The following is an 18,556-nucleotide window of genomic DNA, read 5'->3' as shown; positions in this document are numbered from 1 at the left end:
CACTGCAGTTCAGAAGAGTCTTTTCGAAGATGCTTGATAACACTGAATTAGTATTTGAGGTATTTAAGTCTTTGCTTGAGGATATACATTCACCTGATGGGTGTGTTGCAAGTATTCTTTAGGGTAGGGTCATTTTGGTGATATGTGTTCCTCTTGAAGATTCCAAACTCTTTGGGACCATGATTTTCTCAGATTAAAAAGGGGAGAGTAGATAGAAGATTTCATTTTCATTTTATTTTCTTAAATAGCATTCAGGTAATAACCAGACTATGAGACTGTAACAGGATGACCCGTCTGACTGGCAGATGGGTGACAGCTCAGGTCTGCCTGAGGATGAATCTATTAATTCCTCTTTTCTAGATACCCAGTAAGTCCATCTGCCACCAATAATCAAAATGCGTGCTGTATATGAGTTCTAAGTCACTTCAGTCGTGTCCAACTCTTTGCTATCCCATGGACTGTAGCCCGCCAGGCCCCTCTGTCCATGGAATTCTCCAGGCAAGAACACCGGAGTGGGCTGCCATGCCCTTCTCCAGGGGATCTTCCCAACCCAGGAATCAAACCCGTGTGTCTCTTATGCCTCCTGTATTGGCAGGTGGGTTCTTTACCACTAGTGCCACCTGGAAAGCCTCAATGCAATACCCTCAAAAAGAGAGAGAGAAAAGGGAGCTAGGTTCTGTTTTCCGAAGATCCGAAAAGAGTTCAAGATTCTGAGTTACTAAAAAGAACTGTAGAACTAGGGGAATCTGACAGTCCAGGTGGAGGAAAGTCAGCTACCAAGAATTGGTATTTAACTATTTGGAAATTGAAGTCCATTCCTGGAAGCACAATCAATGGGCTCCCAGGGCACCAAGGGCAGAGCAGTTCCTGGAGCAAGGAGGATAGCCCTTGCTCTGCCCTTGGGCAGATGCTGGATTCGGGCCAGAGCTTAGCTGGGTTGTTTCCAGGTTCAGACAGGGACTAGGTGGGAAGTTAGAGGGACTGTTCCATTCCTAGGCTAATGAACATATTTAGTTGATACTCAAGCTACTGTTTTGTTTTAAATTCCAGATATGTAAAAGCTCTTTAGAATCTAGCTAAGACTGGCCGACTTAATCTGTAGATGTCATTACACATCTAAATCTTCAGAACCTTTGAGAACCACACCCCAGGGTCAGATGCCTTGAGATAGGTGCTTATTGCATACTTGCTGAATCAAAGAACAAGATCATGATGGGCACAGAGTGAGCCAAGAAGAAAAAGCAGCAGAACCCCGCCTCTGTCAGTGTCTGCTCCATTTCACCTCTGTGATCAAGGCAGTTTCCTATAACTAACTCTTCACACTTTAGTGAAATACAAGCTACCCCAGAACTTTACTTGACCTTCAGAGCCTTGTAATTGTTTCAGTGGTCTGCCTCATGACTGTTAAGCTGTCCCAGAGACCTGAGTGCTTAGCCTTAGAAGACTTTAACATGTCTCCTTAAAACAGTGTCATCTTGAGGATTCTGTGGGGGAATAACCGGCAAATAACAGAATCTACTGTCTTTAAAAGAAGCGACAACTTTCCCCTTCTTTCTCATTCAACTCTCAAACATTTCTTAAGTAGCCTGTTTACAACCACCCAGTAACATTCACAAGCCATGGTGAGAAGTGCCATCAGTAATTCTCTCTGATATTGACAGAAAGAAAATAAGCATCCTGTTCTTCAATAATTTGAACCACCTCATGGAACACTGACTTCCTCTAAATTCACTGGGCAAACATCTATACCACAATGGAAAATAAGATGTGCTAAATTACTAAAGGGAGTTTTTGTTCTGTTTTTAAGGTTAATTGCAGGGCTTGAGGGGAAAGAAAAGATTTTGTCTTATATCTTTGGAAAATTCGTTCAGTGGTGGTTTATGAAAATCTCACCTCATCTGGACTCCCAAGGTCACTGAGACCCAAGTAACTGACCTGGGAGATATTTGCCTAATTATTAAATATTCAGCAAACCATGTGTGACCATTTAACCGTTTGCACCTGGGACCCGCCTTCAACACGCGTTGCTTCCTAGCACTGCCCCCCTCTTCCACCCCTACTCATCGCCACCCAGGGCGCTAGCACCCCTGAAAGAGCAAAATCCTGGGACTCAAGGACATTTCAAAGAAACAACGGCGGTCACCGTCCATTTCCGTTTTCCTTAAAAGAAAAAAAACACTCAGATGCTTAAAAATGGGGGAAAGACGGGGTTCTTAGAAATAGTGGGAAATCTTTTGCAGTTTTTCCAATCCAAGTTCTCAGGCACTCTTGAAAGTTCATTAATTAGAGATTTAAACACAAAAGTGTTTCGCACACCAATTAGATGCCAAGCTTTGTAAGCTGTCTTGGTGTTCAGTTTGGGGGAGTTAGTAAAAGTCCCCCCACCTCACCCCATTCTGCATTTTGCCTCTCTTCCAGAGCCTTTTCTTGAATGACCTGACCTTTCCAAAGCAATCAAACTGAGAATTGCCTCACTCCCACCCCCCACTTTTTCCCTCATGGCAAAAGGAAATAAAGACGTAAAAATACCCGGCGAGAGAAGTGGGGGCAATTAAGCCACAAAGCCGAGCCCCGCAGAAGTCAAGCTCTGGTGCTGCTCGTGGCGGGGCGGAGAGCGCGGGGCTGGAGACGGTCCCTACCTGGGGCTGCGGCGGCGGCGGCGGCGGCGGCGGCGGCGGGGTCCTGGCGCCCATGGCTTCGCCGGCCTCAGACGGCCGCGCTGGGAAACGCCGGCGGCTCAGTGCCGCCCGGACCCGCGGCGCTCGCAGCTGCCGCCCCGGCGCCGTCATTGGGCCCGCGCGTCACGTGGCCTGGCCGGCGGGCGAGCCTCCAGGGCCCGCGTAACCCTTTACCTGCGCTGCCCGCGCCGCTCCAGAGGGCTCCCCGAGCCCGACTACTGACTCCCCACACCCCCGCCCCGGAACCCAGGCTGGCCTCCGGGGCGCACCCAAGCAGAAAATCCCGGAGCTCGGCTTCTGATCGTCGACACTCAGGCTGCATGCCAGCCGCCCGCTCGCTCGGGGAAACTTTTTGGTGCCTACTTTACCGTCATGCTGCGGGGAGAGGGGAGCTTCCTAAGATGCGGGACGTAAGTGAGATACATAAGTGCACTCCCTGGCAAACTGATGTATCCCCCCTTCTTCCCGTGAACTTGTGGTTTTGTTTCCTCCCTCGTTCTGGCAAGTGCGTGCCTGGCGTACGCACTGTCGCCTGCCTTTAAGGGATAAATATTCTGGGAAAGAGCGCAGACGCTACCAGGATGAGAATTCCCTGGGAAGTTGCATAGCCTCTCCGGCACCCTGGAGACCGCGGTGGGAGTTTAACGAAGTCATGCTCCCCCTGTTCCCCACTTTGCCTCTCTGTTCCTGGGGTGTTGGAACCTCGGCTGCCACACTCCGTCTACCATTCTGAGCTCCAAGCCTGAGCTTGTAGCCATCCACACACTTACGGTGGGTTGATTTACCCTAAAATAGAACTTAAGTGTTGGAGATTCTTTTCACCTGTGCGCCAAAGTGCGTCGGTGTTGGCCTTAACAGGGAAATCTGTTAAGCAAGGGCGCCACCTAGCTTGTCCTTTTCTCTCTTTGCCCTTCATTCGTTCATTCAGAGAGCGTCAGCATGAAACAGTAGGCTGGAGAAGCAACAGGGAAGGATGCCATTTAAAGATGTAATCTGTCCACTCCAGTGATTCCAGCGCTATTTACATGACAACGTTTGTCACACTTTACGGGGAAAACTCCTTTTTTGAATCATTCCACTTATGTAGTGGCTGCATGTTTTAAAATGATAGATTATTAGGGATGTTACATACTGTTTTGGGCTTCCCAGGGGGTACTAGTGGTGAAGAGCCTGCGTGCCAATGGCAGGAGACATAGGAGACACTGATTCCACCCCTGGATTGGGAAGTTTCCCTGGAGGAGGAAATGGCAACCCACTCCACTATTCTCTCCTGGAGAATCCCATGGACAGAGGAGCCTGGCAGGCTACAGTCCTTGGGGTCGCAAAGAGTCAGACACGACTGAAGGGACTTAGCACACGTGCATGCTGTTTTACATTACTTTCTGATAAAACACTTTGTCCCCGTAAAGAACCATCTTATCCAATTTCTAACCCATGCTTTAAACATGTTCACAGGATGATGGTAAGTTTTAGTTGGTTATTTTGACCAAAAAGACTTGGGTGTTTATCTTGGGTTTTAAAGTATGTTTCCCAGACTAGCAGAATCGGCATCATCTGGGGGAATTTAGTAAAACTGCAGATTCTTGGGCTCCATCCTAGACATATGGATGCATGGGGTCAGGGAGGGTGAAAAAATATGTGTTTTAACAAATGAGGCACCACTGCCCTCAGTCTGCTCAAACTGCTGGCTAGGTTACCCTCATCTATTAAAGGCTGGGGGGATACTATAAACCACAGGTAGTGGTGTTAACCTCAAGTTACCAGTTTATCATGTTGATACCAGCCTGTCATGTTGATACACTAACCCAAACCCTCTGATGTGTCCCGTACAATGTGTAATCTGTAGTTAATGCAGATCACATGGAATGCCAAATGGAGCTCAGAGGGGCCCCTCATAAAAAAATACAGAAGAAAAGCCTATGGTTTCTTCATGCATATGGGAATGAAACACCATGATTCACTTAGTTTTTAAGGTGTGTTTATGTTTTCATTGGCATATAAATTGTTCTCTGATGCTAAGTCATGGAAGCTAAGAAAGCTATTGGGTTGGTCAAAAAGTTCATTTGGGTTTCCTGTAACAGCTTGCAGAACCTAAACAAACTTTTTTGGCCAACCCAGTAATTTGAGTGGATATGCATTTTTTTTTTATTGGAGGATAATTGCTTTACAGTGTTGTGGTGGTGCAGTCATAATTATGCATATATTCCCTTCCTCTTGAGCCTTCCTGCCCCCTCCCATCCCACCCCTCTGGGTTGTCGCAGAGCACCAGGCTGGGTTCCCTGTGTTGCACAGCAGCTTCCCACTGGTTATCTATTTTACACATGCCACTGTATATATGGAAGTACTACTTTCTCAATTTGTCCTATCCTCTCCTTCCCTCACTATGTCCACAAGTCGGTTCTCTACGTCTGTGTCTCCATTCTTTCCCGTCAAATATTTGTCAACATAGTTCTAAACAAAAGAAGAGACAAACTTTTTAAAAGGTTATAGTATTGGCTTTGGAGAATGAAATGGCAACCCACTCCAGTACTCTGGCCTGGAAAATCCCATGGATGGAGGAGCCTGGGAGGCTACAGTCCATGGGGTCTCAAAGAGTTGGACATGACTGAGCGACCTCGCTTTCACTTTTCACTTTCATGCATTGGAGAAGGAAATGGCAACCCACTCCAGTGTTCTTGCCTGGAGAATCCCAGGGATGGGGGAGCCTGGTGGGCTGCTGTCTATGGGGTCACACAGAGTTGGACATGACTAAAGCGACTTAGCAGCAGCAGCAGCAGTATTGGCTTTGGAGAAGGGAATGGCAACCCACTCCAGTATTCTTGCCTGGAGAATTTCATGGACAGAATAACCTGAAGGGCTACAGTCCATGCGGTCAAAAAAAAAAAGTGTCCAAAATGACTGAGTGACTAACGCTGGTGGCTGAGTGGCAAAGAATCTGCTTGCAGTGAAGGAGACTCCAGCAATGCAGGAGATGTGGGTTCGATCCCTGGGTTGGAAAGATCCCTTGGAGAAGGAAATGGCAACCTCTCCAGTATTCTTGTCTGGGAAATCCCATGGACAGAAGAGCTTGGAGGGCTACAGTCCATGGGGTCGAAAAGAATCTAACTCGACTGAAGTGACTTAACATAGCATAGTATTGGCTTTCATTGTAATCAAGCAAGTGCCATACTAAGCATTTTAGACTTTTGAGAAAGAGATTACTGGTTAGATTCTATATTTTTAGCTCAGTTTTCTCCATTGGATGGATATATTTCCAATTGCCTGCATGGATGTCTTAACCTTTAAACTCTCTTGGTCCAACTTTATTATCTCCCTCATTTTCATCTCCTAACCTATTCATTTTACATTTGTAACTCTACTCTCCACTCAGTTTTGGTTGGAACTGGAATTAGAATTTTCCTTCTTTTTCATCACCAACCTCTATCACTGTCTTCTCTATCAGTGATTCCTGAAGTTACTCCTCTTAGCAAGTTCATTGCCACTGCCTTAAGATCAAGTTCTTATGCTTTCTATATCAGACCTTTGCAACAGTCTCTTTACTGGTCTCTTAGCTCATGGTCTCTTTCATCACTAATTCAGCTGACATAGTATTGCCCCAGGCATTCTAAAATACCATTTCAACCAGACTATTCCCTTTCTCAAAAACTTTTTAATGATTCCCTACAGGTTATTATGGGCTTCCCCAGTGGCTCAGTGATAAAGAATCCACCTGCAATGCAGGAGACACAGGAGACACAGGTTTGATTCCTGGGTGGGGAAGATCCCCTGGAGGAGGACATGGCAATCCACTCCAATATTCTTGCCTGGAGAATCCCATGGACAGAGGAGCCTGGTGGGCTACAGTCCATAGGGTCGAAAAAAGTCAGACACAACTGAAGTGACTTAGCCCACTCCAGTACTTTTGCCTAGAAAATCCCATGGACAGAGGAGCCTGGTAGGCTGCAAGTCCATGGGGTCGCTAGAGTCGGACACGACTGAGGAACTTCACTTTCACTTTTCACTTGCATGCAATGGAGAAGGAAATGGCAACCCACTCCAGTGTTCTTGCCTGGAGAATCCCAGGGACGGGAAGCCTGGTGGGCTGCCGTCTATGGGGTCGCACAGAGTCGGACACGACTAAAGTGACGCAGCAGCAGCAGCAGCACACATCGATTACCAGAAAAAGTTTAAAATCCCCACGTAGCATATAAAGTCATCTAAGTACTTTGGAGATACTTTGGCTCTCCCTGAGTTTGCTCAGGCAGCTTCCTCCACCTGAAGTGTCATTCTGACATTCTGACAGCTAAGTGCTGCTTATCCTTGAAGCCCCTGCTCTCTGTTGCCCTCTCTTGGCCATCCTTTTTGATCCCCAGTTGGGGCAGGAGGAAAAGGGAACTACAGAGGATGAGATGGCTAGATGGCATCACTGACTCCATGGACGTGAGTTTGAGTGAACTCTGGGAGCTGGTGATGGACAGGGAGGCCTGGCGTGCTGCAATTCATGGGGTTGCAAAGAGTCAGACACGACTGAGCGACTGAACTGAACTGGATTTATTTGTTCCTCTGCAGTAGCACCCCACTCCAGTACTCTTGCCTGGAAAACCCCAAGGATGGAGGAGCCTGGTGGGCTGCAGTCCATGGGGTCGCGAAAAGTTGGACACGACTGAATGACCTCACTTTCACTTTCATGCATTGGAGAAGGAAATGGCAACCCACTCCAGTGTTCTTGCCTGGAGAATCCCAGGGGCAGGAGAGCCTGGTGGGCTGCCGTCTATGGGGTCGCACAGAGTCGGACACGACTGAAGCGACTTAGCAGCAGCAGCAGCTGCAGTGTATCCTTAGCACCTGGCTTTCACGTTTAACAACTTTTTTTTTTTTTTTAAATCATAGTCTGTCTTATATGTAATTTAGTTGCACCTCCCTTAGATTTTAGGATTCTGGAGGGCAGAGGTGTGTATGACTAATTTTTAAATCATCCTAGGCGTAACATAATATCTTGGACATAGCAAGTACAGTGTTTGTTGTATTCTTGCTCCTAGGAGGGAAGATATTTATATAAACAGCAAACTTCATGTATATTAAATAGTCTTATGCAAATAATAATGATCCACTCCTCTACATTTTCTCTGAGAACTGAATTTGATGTACTACACATAATACTTGCTTCCTGTTTTCCTATTAAGACTGAAATCAAAGAAGGTATAACCTATTTTACTCAAATTTGTCATCGTGGCAGAATGCATACCCAAGTGAATATTTGCTGAATGAATGCCTCAACTATTGTGGTTATGGTTATACCTGAAAATTCTGGGAGTTTGCAAGGACCTCCAGTAAACTTCAGAGCCTAGTCTGGTCTATAATCTGGAAATTAGAGAATATTCTTCTAGGTTATTATTAATAAGTGTCTGCTAGATACTCAATGCTTTATTTTTATGTGCTGTGAAAAGGTAACAAAAAGAAATTGATGATGTGCTGAAATCCTGTTCAGCGATTCCCTCTGGACCTCTGTTTTTAGGTTTCTTCATCTGTACCTTTGGAATGTTTCCAGTGCCTACTTCATATGGCTCTTGTGAAGATTACATGGCTTAGAACATGCAAAGCTCCAAAAAGTGTCTCATGTACAGTAAGCACTCAGTAAGCATAAACAATTATTAATATTATTGAAGATATTGAACTGAACCTGCTAAAGTTGGGGGAGAAAAATAAACACCATGCAAATCTAAGTAGTTTATCCTTTATTCATACAAACAATACATACACAAGACTATACCTTTTTTGAAGACTGCAATAATTTTCTAGTGTAACAACTCTGTAACAAAATTTAACTAAATGTAACATTTATGAAAATATAAATCTCTGATTGGGTAATTCTTCCCAACAATACAAAGTTTACATAAAAACATTCAATATGAGCTATCAGTTGCAAACAAGTTAGGAAAAATCATTCAAGTCACTTGTTAAAACTCTATTAGCTGTTACATAGAACATTCACACTACATTGAATCCATCTAGGCATTTAATTCTTAGAAAGGTGTAGCATGGAGGTCCAACTGATAATGACAGGAATAAGAATGTATTACCTCCAAAGAGCTAAAAAAAAAAAAGCATTGACTCATACAATCAACTCCAGGTAATCTGTACGTGGGCTGAAACTTCTCTGGGCTACCACCTCCCTGGTTGGTAGCTAGACAAGGAGGAACATACTGGAAAAAAATCTTTTCACTGGGGTGTTTCCTATCTGAACCTCATCTCTGTATGCTTATGTGTCAAACTGCTTTCCAAAGTGAAATACAGCTATATTGGATTCCCTGTGGGTTAGATCATTTGTTTCTGCCATTAGCATTAACAATTAGGATGTAGCTCTCCTTTTTTCTCACATTTTTCCCCCACATCTCTGTGAGGTCAACAGAGGAACTATCACTACCTTTATTCTTGCAGTTTAAGAAAACAATACGTTTGGGACGTTAAAGATCTGTCTATAGATGAGTTCAAGGCAGAGCTGGCCGAAAGTCAGTGCCTTGTTCATTTTTCTGTCTTCTCAAGACACCATGGTCCCTTTTAAACCAAACCACTACTACTGATCACCATTGGAAAGTCATCCAAGGACATGCCATGAGGGGGATATGGAAGGAAAAAATCATGTTCCCCTACTGGGATGTAATATTTTCTTTTAAACAGGAGAAGTAGTTTTTAAAAAACATTAAATACCAATTTCATAGCTTCTGCTTTGAAATGGCTAAGACTATAAAAGACTCCAGAGAATCCTCAGGCAGAAAGGATAACGGATAAAGGAGGATACATATAGTGTATAGAAGTAAGAAAGTGCTTACAAACAGGACAGTAAAGAGCCTTTGGACACCCTTAAGATTTATGCAATATTTTAGCACGAAGACAGGCATATTCAGTTTGTCCCAGAGTATTTGGTCAGCTATCTGCGTTTTACACAGGAAAGAAGAAGAATGAGAATAAGTAAGGCAAATGTCGTCAGTATTCCACAGATGGCATGTTGAGAAAGCTTTCCTTCTAATAAGATTTACTGCAGGGATTTAGGAAATAGTTTATGCTTCCACACAACCAACTTCTATAGCACAGCCTTTTGTTGGTACGATGATAGAAATGAACAGGTGTTTTGACCACGTTTATAATGCCCTTTCTGTAACATTTTTACACCCAGCACAAACAGGCATTTCAAAATGGCATGAAAAGATTGTGATTTCATATTAAATGTGTTCCTTTGCAGCCCAGAAAATAGTTTAAAAATTGTGTGTTCCATGATACAGAAACCCTTGCATGCAGTTGTAATGAAGACTGACTGTGTATGTTCAGTAGCCCTGTAATAGCAGGAGGCAGCTCTTGCCCCAGTCCAGTCTGTGGCCTCATACCTCACATCCCTTCTGTTGGGAAACTGGGAGTACCTCTGGGGATTTTTGTTACATTATTTTGCACCTTTAGACCTTCCATCTGCAGACTGGATTGACACAGTTGTCAGGATCGTAAAAATGTAAGGAGAGATTAAGGCTGTGTTTAGTTATCCACAATCATTTGAAGTCCAACAGCAGTTTGTGTTCACAATTTCAACCTGTTGCTGTAGGACTAACTCCAGTCCAGATGGTCTGTGTGTAGCTCGAACCTCTCTCATCTGGACAATGGGATGAGTTAAGCTGCTTCTTCCAGTCCAGTTAATTTAAAAACTACTCTCTACCTTTCCGCTGATATAGCCATGTAAATGTGATTTCTAGAAATTCTGTCAAGACTTCATTCTTGGGTAAACTTTGTCAAAAAGACTGACTTTACAAATAATTTCACATTTCTGTACATTTTATGTGTGTGTGTTAGTTGCTCAGTCGTGTCTGACTCTTTGTGACCTCATGGACTGTAGCCTGCCAGGCTCCTCTGTCCATGGTTTTCTCTAGGCAAGAATACTGGAGTGGGTTGCCATTCCCTTCTCCAGGGGATTGTCTCAATGTATGAGAATGGCAATAATTAATACTGGAACTCCAGCATCTTTCCTGTCTTTTAAGAATGAATGTGTATCATTTGGGATACAGAAGGTACTTTTTTTTCCTTTTATGTGTGTATGATGTAGTTCTGCTAAGCAGGAAAAACATTTTGTTAGTTGTCAGGGGCATAGCTGTGGCCCCTGGATTCCAGGGCAGAGCACACCCGCTCATAGCAGGAGTTGTGTTTCTTGGAGGGTGTTGACTCGTTGGGTTCTGAGGAGTCACTCACGGTGATGGGACTGTCTCTTGCAAAAACCTCAGTCGACTCTCTCCATAGACAATCCACAGATACTTTAAAACAGTAACTATTACACTTTGGCCTGGATATCTGTGTCGCGTTGTTGAAAATTTGTCTGCTGTTTGAAGTGGCGATTTTAATTTTCAGTGCAGCATCTACACGGTCCACCACGGTGTATATCCCTATGCTGCCATCGTCAAAACCCACAATGATGTTCAGGTGCCGCTGGGAGAGGGCAAGGAAAGTTGGTGTTTTGTAAAGGGAACAAGCACCGATATTTTTGCCATCGGCCAGTCTCATGACAATCAAACTGGATATCGCACCATTTTCATCCTCTTCTTCCCCGTTTCGGAAACAAATGTATACCAGGTAGCGACCGTCTCGAGACAACCTCTGCCTCCAGATGACCCCCGAGGCATGCACCACCCGTAATTTGCCGCTGTGTAAATCCAGCACGTTGATATTCTCATCTCCCCTGGAAATAATGCCTAGCTTTCCATTGGGAGAGATTTCAAAATCCTCTAGGTTTTTCAGGAAGTTGTTTGGAAGTTGCACACGGCGGCAGATCACTTCTTCTGTCAGACTCCAGATATTAACCGTCTCAGCCGACGTGATAAACACGATGATATCCGGGCAGTCAGGAATCAATTTAAAATTCACAATGGTGGTGCCGTCTTCGCAGCAGAACTTCTTGGTGATGCTTCCTGTCCAAAGACTGACCGCCAGCACCTTGCTTTTGGTCATGCCCACCACGAAGGTGTTCGCAGAGGTGATGAAGGCATTCTGCAGACTGGTCAGGATGTTGCACACCCTGTGGCCCGTGGCCAGTCTCCAAACCCTGGAGGCATTTTCCTCACAGAGAGAGACCACAAACTGGTCATTGTGTGTAATCAGCAGCTGAGAGATTCTCTGCCCATTAATTCGAAAGAGGTTTTCACCACTGCTGGTGTGCCAGACATACTGGCTGCTCTTATCATCTGACGTCACCATGACGTCTCCAGAGGACGTCAGCACGCAGTGCTCAACCGTTCCTTCGTGCTTGAACACTGCTTCAAGGAACCCGCTGCTGAAGTTCCACTTGTGAACACAATCCGAGCCATCGAGGGAGTAAATGATCTCCCCGCGAGCAGGTAACACCAGACTTTGGATGGGTTTTCCAGTCTTATCGATGTTGGACATAGCTGTGATTATATCTATGTCCCAGATGGAAAGAACACCACTGGTGGATAAAGATAGCAGCATGTTGTGGTGACTGGATTTCACCAACTTGACTATGGTACCTGAGACTTCCTGTAAGCTCGCCATACACTGCCCCGTGTCCCGCCTCCAGAAGAACACAGCCGAGGTGTTTTCCATGGTCGCAATGATGCAGTCTCCGTTCTTGGACAGCACAGCTGATATAAAGCGTTCATTGTGCTTTGCTCTGAACTTTTCCGCCACCTTCCACAGGCCAGTGTCTAAGAGCTCGATGCTGAGGGCCTTACAGATAAGAACTGCACTTTGGTCCTCTGAAAGTTCAATGCTGACCACCTCACTGTCTTCCCTGCGACAGTCAAAGTCATCAGTCAGCTGGGGGTTGGAGATGTCCTCTGTGTTCCAAACAGAAAGGCTGCCCTCACTGTCTACCATTACCATTTCCTGAGCTGTGTCCAAGATAAGAAGGAACTTCACAAACCCACCTGAAAATTCAGATGTCACTGTACATAACTTTTCTCCATTCCCTAGATGAAAGATGGTGGTGGTGTTCAGGTACTGTCCACAGAAGGCATACACACCGTCTAGTGAGCACTGGACGCAGGTCACTTCGTACCAGCAGTGGAACTGGTAAAGGGGCCATCCATAGAGCAGATCAATGACAGTGACATCTTTGCTGGCTTCGAGCCAGGCCAGAGCATGTTTGACGGACAGTGTAAATCCATTGATGTAGGTGGAGCCACTTCCATGCTTGGTCCCTTTGATTTCTACTTCAGACAGGAGGCAAGAATTTACATTGTCGTAAACCAGCAGGGTATTATTTGTTGTTGCCACCACGAGATACTTTTCATCATTGCTGAGTTTCATGCCCAGGATGACAGACTGGGCTGTTGTGATTTGCCTAAGCAGTTGACGCGTTTCCACATCCCAAGTGCTGATGGAACCATTTTCTAAAGCCGTGAGGACTGTACTGGGGTTACAGGTGGGCAGAATCTCAGTGACATGCAGGTGACTAGATGACAAGGGAAGTCGCTCTGGGCTGTAGGTCACGTCCATGGATGAGTGTAATGGCACAATGGAGCAGTATTTGGGCCCATCTTTGTCACATTCTAAGAGAAGGTGTCTAAGTTTGGGCAGGGAGCTCACAACAGGCAGCAGCCTCTGCTGAAGCTCTGCGGAGAGGGAGCCGGGGAATGCAACGACCTTGGTTTTGATGCTGCGGAGGGTGCTTGCCAGGAACTTCAGCTCCTTCTCCTGCGAGTAGATGTAAGCCAGCTCAATGTCCGCGAGCACTTTGTCGAACTGGCCGATTTTGATCATGGTGTAAAGCCAGCTGAAGTTCATGATGATGCCATAGAGCAGGTCGTCAGTCTTCCCACACCTTGTCAGGTGGTACAGCAGCTCACACATTTTCCGATGGTTGACAAAAAAGATGTCAGGCTCCAGTGGATTGCACTGGAAGACCCAGGGCTGGTCAGGGGCCTGCCTGTCGAAGGAAGCCTGCTCCATGAAGTGTCTCTCCTCCTCCAGCAGGCTTCTGCTCTCCAAGTCAAGGCAGCCGTTCAGGTAGGGGTCTTCCAGGCAGAAAGCTTTCCTCCTGCCCCCTGACCAGACTCCCAGAAAGTAGTCTGCCAGTATGGTATGCATTTCATGCAGGTCGCTCTTGTCCTGCAGATATAGCTTCTGGGCTATGAGCTGCAGGTGTCTATTGGCCCAGACCAGCAGGGTGACATTCTTCACGTGTCTCTCAATTAGGTATCCACTGAGCCCCTCCTTGAGCTTTGCGATGTACAGATAAGGTACCCTCAGGGGGTTGCTGGGCCTGGTGTTCTCATTGAGCTCATTCATCACACTGTTGTCCAGGGCCAGCACGTCCTCCAGCTCCATCTCACTCAAACCCATTTTGGCCATGGTGATGTAACCGAGAGCCCGAGAGACGAGTTTCTGCCCACACTTTCGCTCCAGGGACCAGAAGAGCTGCTCTATGCTTTCGTGCACGGTGACACAGAGGGAGGACTCGTCGACGTCTCTGTGAGATCGCCAGTGTCTCACTTCCCTGAAGGTCAGGTTCACAAACATGGGCAGCGTGCACTTGGAGAAGGCGTTGTTCACGTAAATCTGCTGGCCTGACGTGACCTTCCTTTTGACCCGCAGCAGCTGGTGTTTGAGCACCTGGCTGCACATCTTCCTGTCCCGGGGAATCAGCTCAATATAGTTGTCTTCTTCATGGATAAGGCACCTCAGTTTCTGCAGGATCCCATGTTTGTTGGGCAGTGTGGAGAGGACGATCCGGACGAAGCGGGGAAGGTGCACGGGAAGCCACCAGAGCTTCCGGGCCTCGTCGCTTTCTGAGAGCTGCTCCAGGGCATCGAATATGACCACGAGAGGTCTCTGCAATGAAGACTCATTCAAAAGGTTTATGAATAAGTCACGGAGGTCATGGATCTTCTTAGGGTAGCTCTGAACCAGGCACCGGTAGTTCACAGCCAACTGTTCACAAACACTTAGAAGGAGAGACTTAAGATTAGTACTCAAGTCTGTGGTTCCTAGAAACCTCACGACTACAACTGGGTCAGATTCTGGTCCTGTGTCTTCATGTAGCCAGCCATAAGCCTAAAACACAAAGGTGGCGTTTAGAATGGAGATACATATTCACATGGTCACATGCAACAACACTTCCTCTCTGCAGAGATCAGCCTTCTGGTAACCCCAACCAGGCAGAAAGTAACCTAGACCCAGGAGATGGAAAAGCCTGAGATGGTCAGAGAGCTGTCACAAAGCTCATGCACGCAAGTCTATTGGTGAAATGCTCAGGATCACTCCACTAAAGGTAATAAAACAGTGGTAACAGTAGCAGTCAACCACAAGGCAGCATTTGGCTTGTATTCTAAAAGTTACAAAGCATTTCACCAACTGTAAATCTGAATATCTAGTATGCTTAGTTCCTCATCACTGAATTTCCATTTCTTGGCACAGTTGTTGGCACATGGTAGGTGCTTGGTAAATATTTAATGAATAGATTAAGTAATGACCTACACATTGTATGCTTAGTCTCTCAGACGTGTCCGACTCTTTGTGACCCCATGAACCGTAGCCCACCAGGCTTCTCTGTCAGTGGGGGTTCTCCAGGCAAGAATACTGGAGTGGGTTGCCATGCCCTCCTCCAGGGGATCTTTCCAACCCAAGAATCGAACCAAGGATTGAACCCAGGTCTCCACATTGCAGGCAGATTCTTTACCGACTGAGCCACCTGGGACCTACACATTAGGTCAAGTCAATTATTTTCCTTGGTTGAGGTTACATAAGGCTGACCATGGTCTAGTTAACTTTTGTTGTATTTTAATCACTGAGTCATGTCCAATTCTTTCGTGACCTTAGGCACTATGCCCGCCAGACTCCTCTGTCCATGGGATTTCCCAGGAAAGAATACTGGAGTGGGTTGCCATTTCCTTCTCCAGGGGATCTTCCTGACCCCGGGATCAAACTTGTATCTTCTGCTTAGCAGGCAGATTCTTTACCACTGAGCCACCTGGGAAGCCTTCTAGTTAATTAGAATGTAATAAAAATATTCAGCAATAAAATGATATTGAATATAATCTTTTATGACTCAGAGACTTTTACTCTATTATGATGATATAAGGTCATCATTATTATTTTTTATTATTATCATAAAAATCTGATAATGTGGATTAAATGAGTTTGGCTGAATTTGTGCTTTATAACAGACAGTTTACTATATAAACAGGAAGTCATCAGGCCTCACATTATCTCTCTGTAGGACACATGGGATTACAGATTACAGTATCATGTAACAGAAGAGGAAACTGAGGCCCAAGCCAGATAAATAGTTTGCTCGTAGTTCAATGATTATCAAGAGATGAAAATGGAATAGAAGTCATATCTGACTTTCATTTGAGTGTTCTCTCTCTCCCACTCTCTCTTTTTTAAATTTACAGTTAAAGGGATAACATATGTGAGAGGGCTGCTAGGTTTAGTATTTTTCTGTCTGGAAAGGTAAGGACAAAAAGGGATATGATCAAAGTATAAACATTCCAAAGCATACTTTTAGGGAGATAATGTTTTTCAGTAATCTTTGGAATTCACCAAGGATATTCCTTAGAAAAAGACTTATTTTCTAATACATTAAGAAGTAGGTTTATGAAACTTGGTTCCCCAATAGGTAGTTTAGATGAATAAGTTTAGAAGATTCATGGATGTCAGTTTCAAAACTAACTGCTAAGGAAAATAAGCAACTCATTTTTGGTGTTTGGCCCCAACCTTTGAAGCTAATTTGGAGGAAGGTACAGTATTCTTGCCTGGAAAATCCCACGGACAGAGGAGCCTAACGGGCTACAGTCCATGGGGTCACAAAGAGTCAGACATGGCTGAGCATGCGCACATGCACGCACACACAGAATCCCTCCATTTTACCGCTGTCCTTCGGTGGCAAATCAGAAACAGAATACAATCTGTTTGTCCCTGTGTGGATGGCTTATGATGATTATATGCATCATCCTTCTTCCCAATCCCGGGTTGGAGGATATGCGATATCTATAAAGAATGGCCTTTTGATATGAGCTCATGTCCCAGGAAATGTTGGGACAGGTTGCACAAGAGACGACCTGGAGACAAACCTGAGATGCCTGTCTGGATCCTTACAAGGGACACAGGTCACGAGAGCACAGATTGGTGGAGATGAGGGAGGGACTGGAGCAGATGTTCTCCAGGAGGGAGGAGAAGCAAGCAGAGTCCAGGCAGGGGACCTAAAACTAGGCAAGGCTCCTCTGAGACCATGGTGGTTGCACAACATACCCAGAACAGCGAGCACTCGGAAGGCCATTGTTTAAGTTGACTGTCACCACACTCTGCCCACGGGGACTGCGTGTGTATACAGCCATATCACACACATCACACGACTACCATGCTGGACACAGAGGGTTGCATCACATGTGCATTGTTCCTGCAACCACTTTTATCCTCCCGTCTTCCACAAGGAAAAAGCCCTAGAGTGAGTGCGAAGTGTGTGTTGCTGCTGCTGCTGCTGCTGCTAAGTTGCTTCAGTTGTGTCTGACTCTGTGCGACCCCATAGACGGCAGCCCACCAGGCTCCCCGTCCCTGGGATTCTCCAGGTAAGAACACTGGAGTGGGTTGCCATTTCCTTCTCCAATGCAAGAAAGTGAAAAGTGAAAGTGAAGTCGCTCAGTTGTGTCCAACTCTTCGCGACCCCATGGACCACAGCCCACCAGGCTCCTCCGCCCATGGGATTTTCCAGGCAAGAGTACTGGAGTGGGGTGCAGTCGCCTTCTCCGATGAAGTGCAGACACCAAGTGTTTTCTCATTTGATTTCAGTTCCCCTTGTAGCATTACTGTCTTGCTCACTTGGAATAATTCTAAAGTTTGAAGACACACCTACAAAGTAGTATGCAGGCACAGGCAGATGGTCACACACATGCACATGCACACACCTATTTTGACACAACGTGGCCCCTAAATATAAGCCTGCCGTTTCAGTTGAAGAAAGGGCTCATACCCTAACACCAGAAGGAAAACCAGCCGCTGGGTGTGGCAGATTGAGAAACGGTAAATGGGCCTTCCTAGGGACTTTAAATGTAAGTCTGATATACGTGGTTGTCACCTGTGTCCTCACTTTGGGACCTAATCCCTACATGAGGTGCAACACAATCGTCCCTTTTCTTGTCCTCAAGATAAGATTGTGTAGCACGTGATAGATCATGAGAATGTTCACACAGTTAAGGAAACCTCTGTTTTTAAGACAGTAGCCAAAAGAAGAGCAATACAAAGATTCTGAAGTAACCCCCGGATAGTATAAACCATCAGACTTTGGTATCAAGTGTAACAGGAGGTTAAAACTGGTACTAGTTTCACCGAGTTTAGACAATAGACACCACATTCCAGAGTGAAGCTCCAGCCCATCTTGCAAGACTTGAAAGGGAATTTTGAAAACTAGTTTTGCTACCTTTGGTGGACTCCTTGCCTCCAGCCTGAAAAAGGGGCCAAGAAAAAAAAAATGGGAGAGGAGGATTTTATTGTTGTTGTTTAGTGGCTAAGTCGTGTCTGACTCTTTGCGACCCCATAGACTGTAGCCTGCCAGGCTCCTCTGTTCATGGAATCTCTCAGGCAAGAATACTGGATGGCCATATCTTTCTCCAGGGGATCATCCCGACCCAGGGATCAAACCTGTGTCGCCTGTGTCTCCTGCATTGGCAGGCGGGTTCTTTAGCACTGAGCCACCAGGGAAGTGGGGAGATGAGGATGCTGTGGGTTATATGTCTCACCACCCTACTCCCAAAGTGGAGGACTGATAGATGCCCACTTCTCACTTCTACCTTTGGGAAAGAGGCTGCAATGGACCACTTTCAGGATGTCCCCTAGGGCTTGAGAAACAGCCATCTGGGTCTGATGACAGCTGAGGAATATGGAGGTTGAGTGAGTGAGCCTGGCTAGCT

At 45.8% G+C, this 18,556-nt stretch overlaps 2 protein-coding genes across 6 annotated transcripts in view; one reads left to right on the top strand and one right to left on the bottom strand.

Moving 5' to 3' along the window:
- Window positions 1-2,734, bottom strand: part of C6H4orf19 (chromosome 6 C4orf19 homolog) — an 82,395-nt gene extending 79,661 nt beyond the window's left edge. For 2 of the 5 annotated variants that reach the window (XM_061419883.1, XM_061419879.1), the window contains exon 1: window positions 2,640-2,734. The gene's annotated coding sequence lies outside the window, so the exon portion shown is untranslated. Of the gene's footprint in view, window positions 1-2,529 lie in introns of all 5 variants that reach the window. The other 3 variants (XM_061419878.1, XM_061419884.1, XM_061419881.1) reach the window with 3 other exon arrangements.
- Window positions 1-18,556, top strand: part of LOC133249148 (sterile alpha motif domain-containing protein 1-like) — a 108,498-nt gene that overhangs the window by 33,262 nt on the left and 56,680 nt on the right. The window contains exon 3 of the mRNA XM_061419227.1: window positions 2,578-3,088. Coding sequence (XP_061275211.1) covers window positions 2,578-3,088 — 511 coding nt within the window. The remainder of the gene's footprint in view (window positions 1-2,577; window positions 3,089-18,556) is intronic.

This window comes from Bos javanicus, chromosome 6 (assembly GCF_032452875.1).
Source record: "Bos javanicus breed banteng chromosome 6, ARS-OSU_banteng_1.0, whole genome shotgun sequence".
Classification (NCBI taxonomy): Eukaryota; Metazoa; Chordata; class Mammalia; order Artiodactyla; family Bovidae; genus Bos; species Bos javanicus.
The sequence above is the reverse complement of the archived record's forward strand: the minus strand, read 5'-3'. Positions and strand labels throughout refer to the sequence as shown.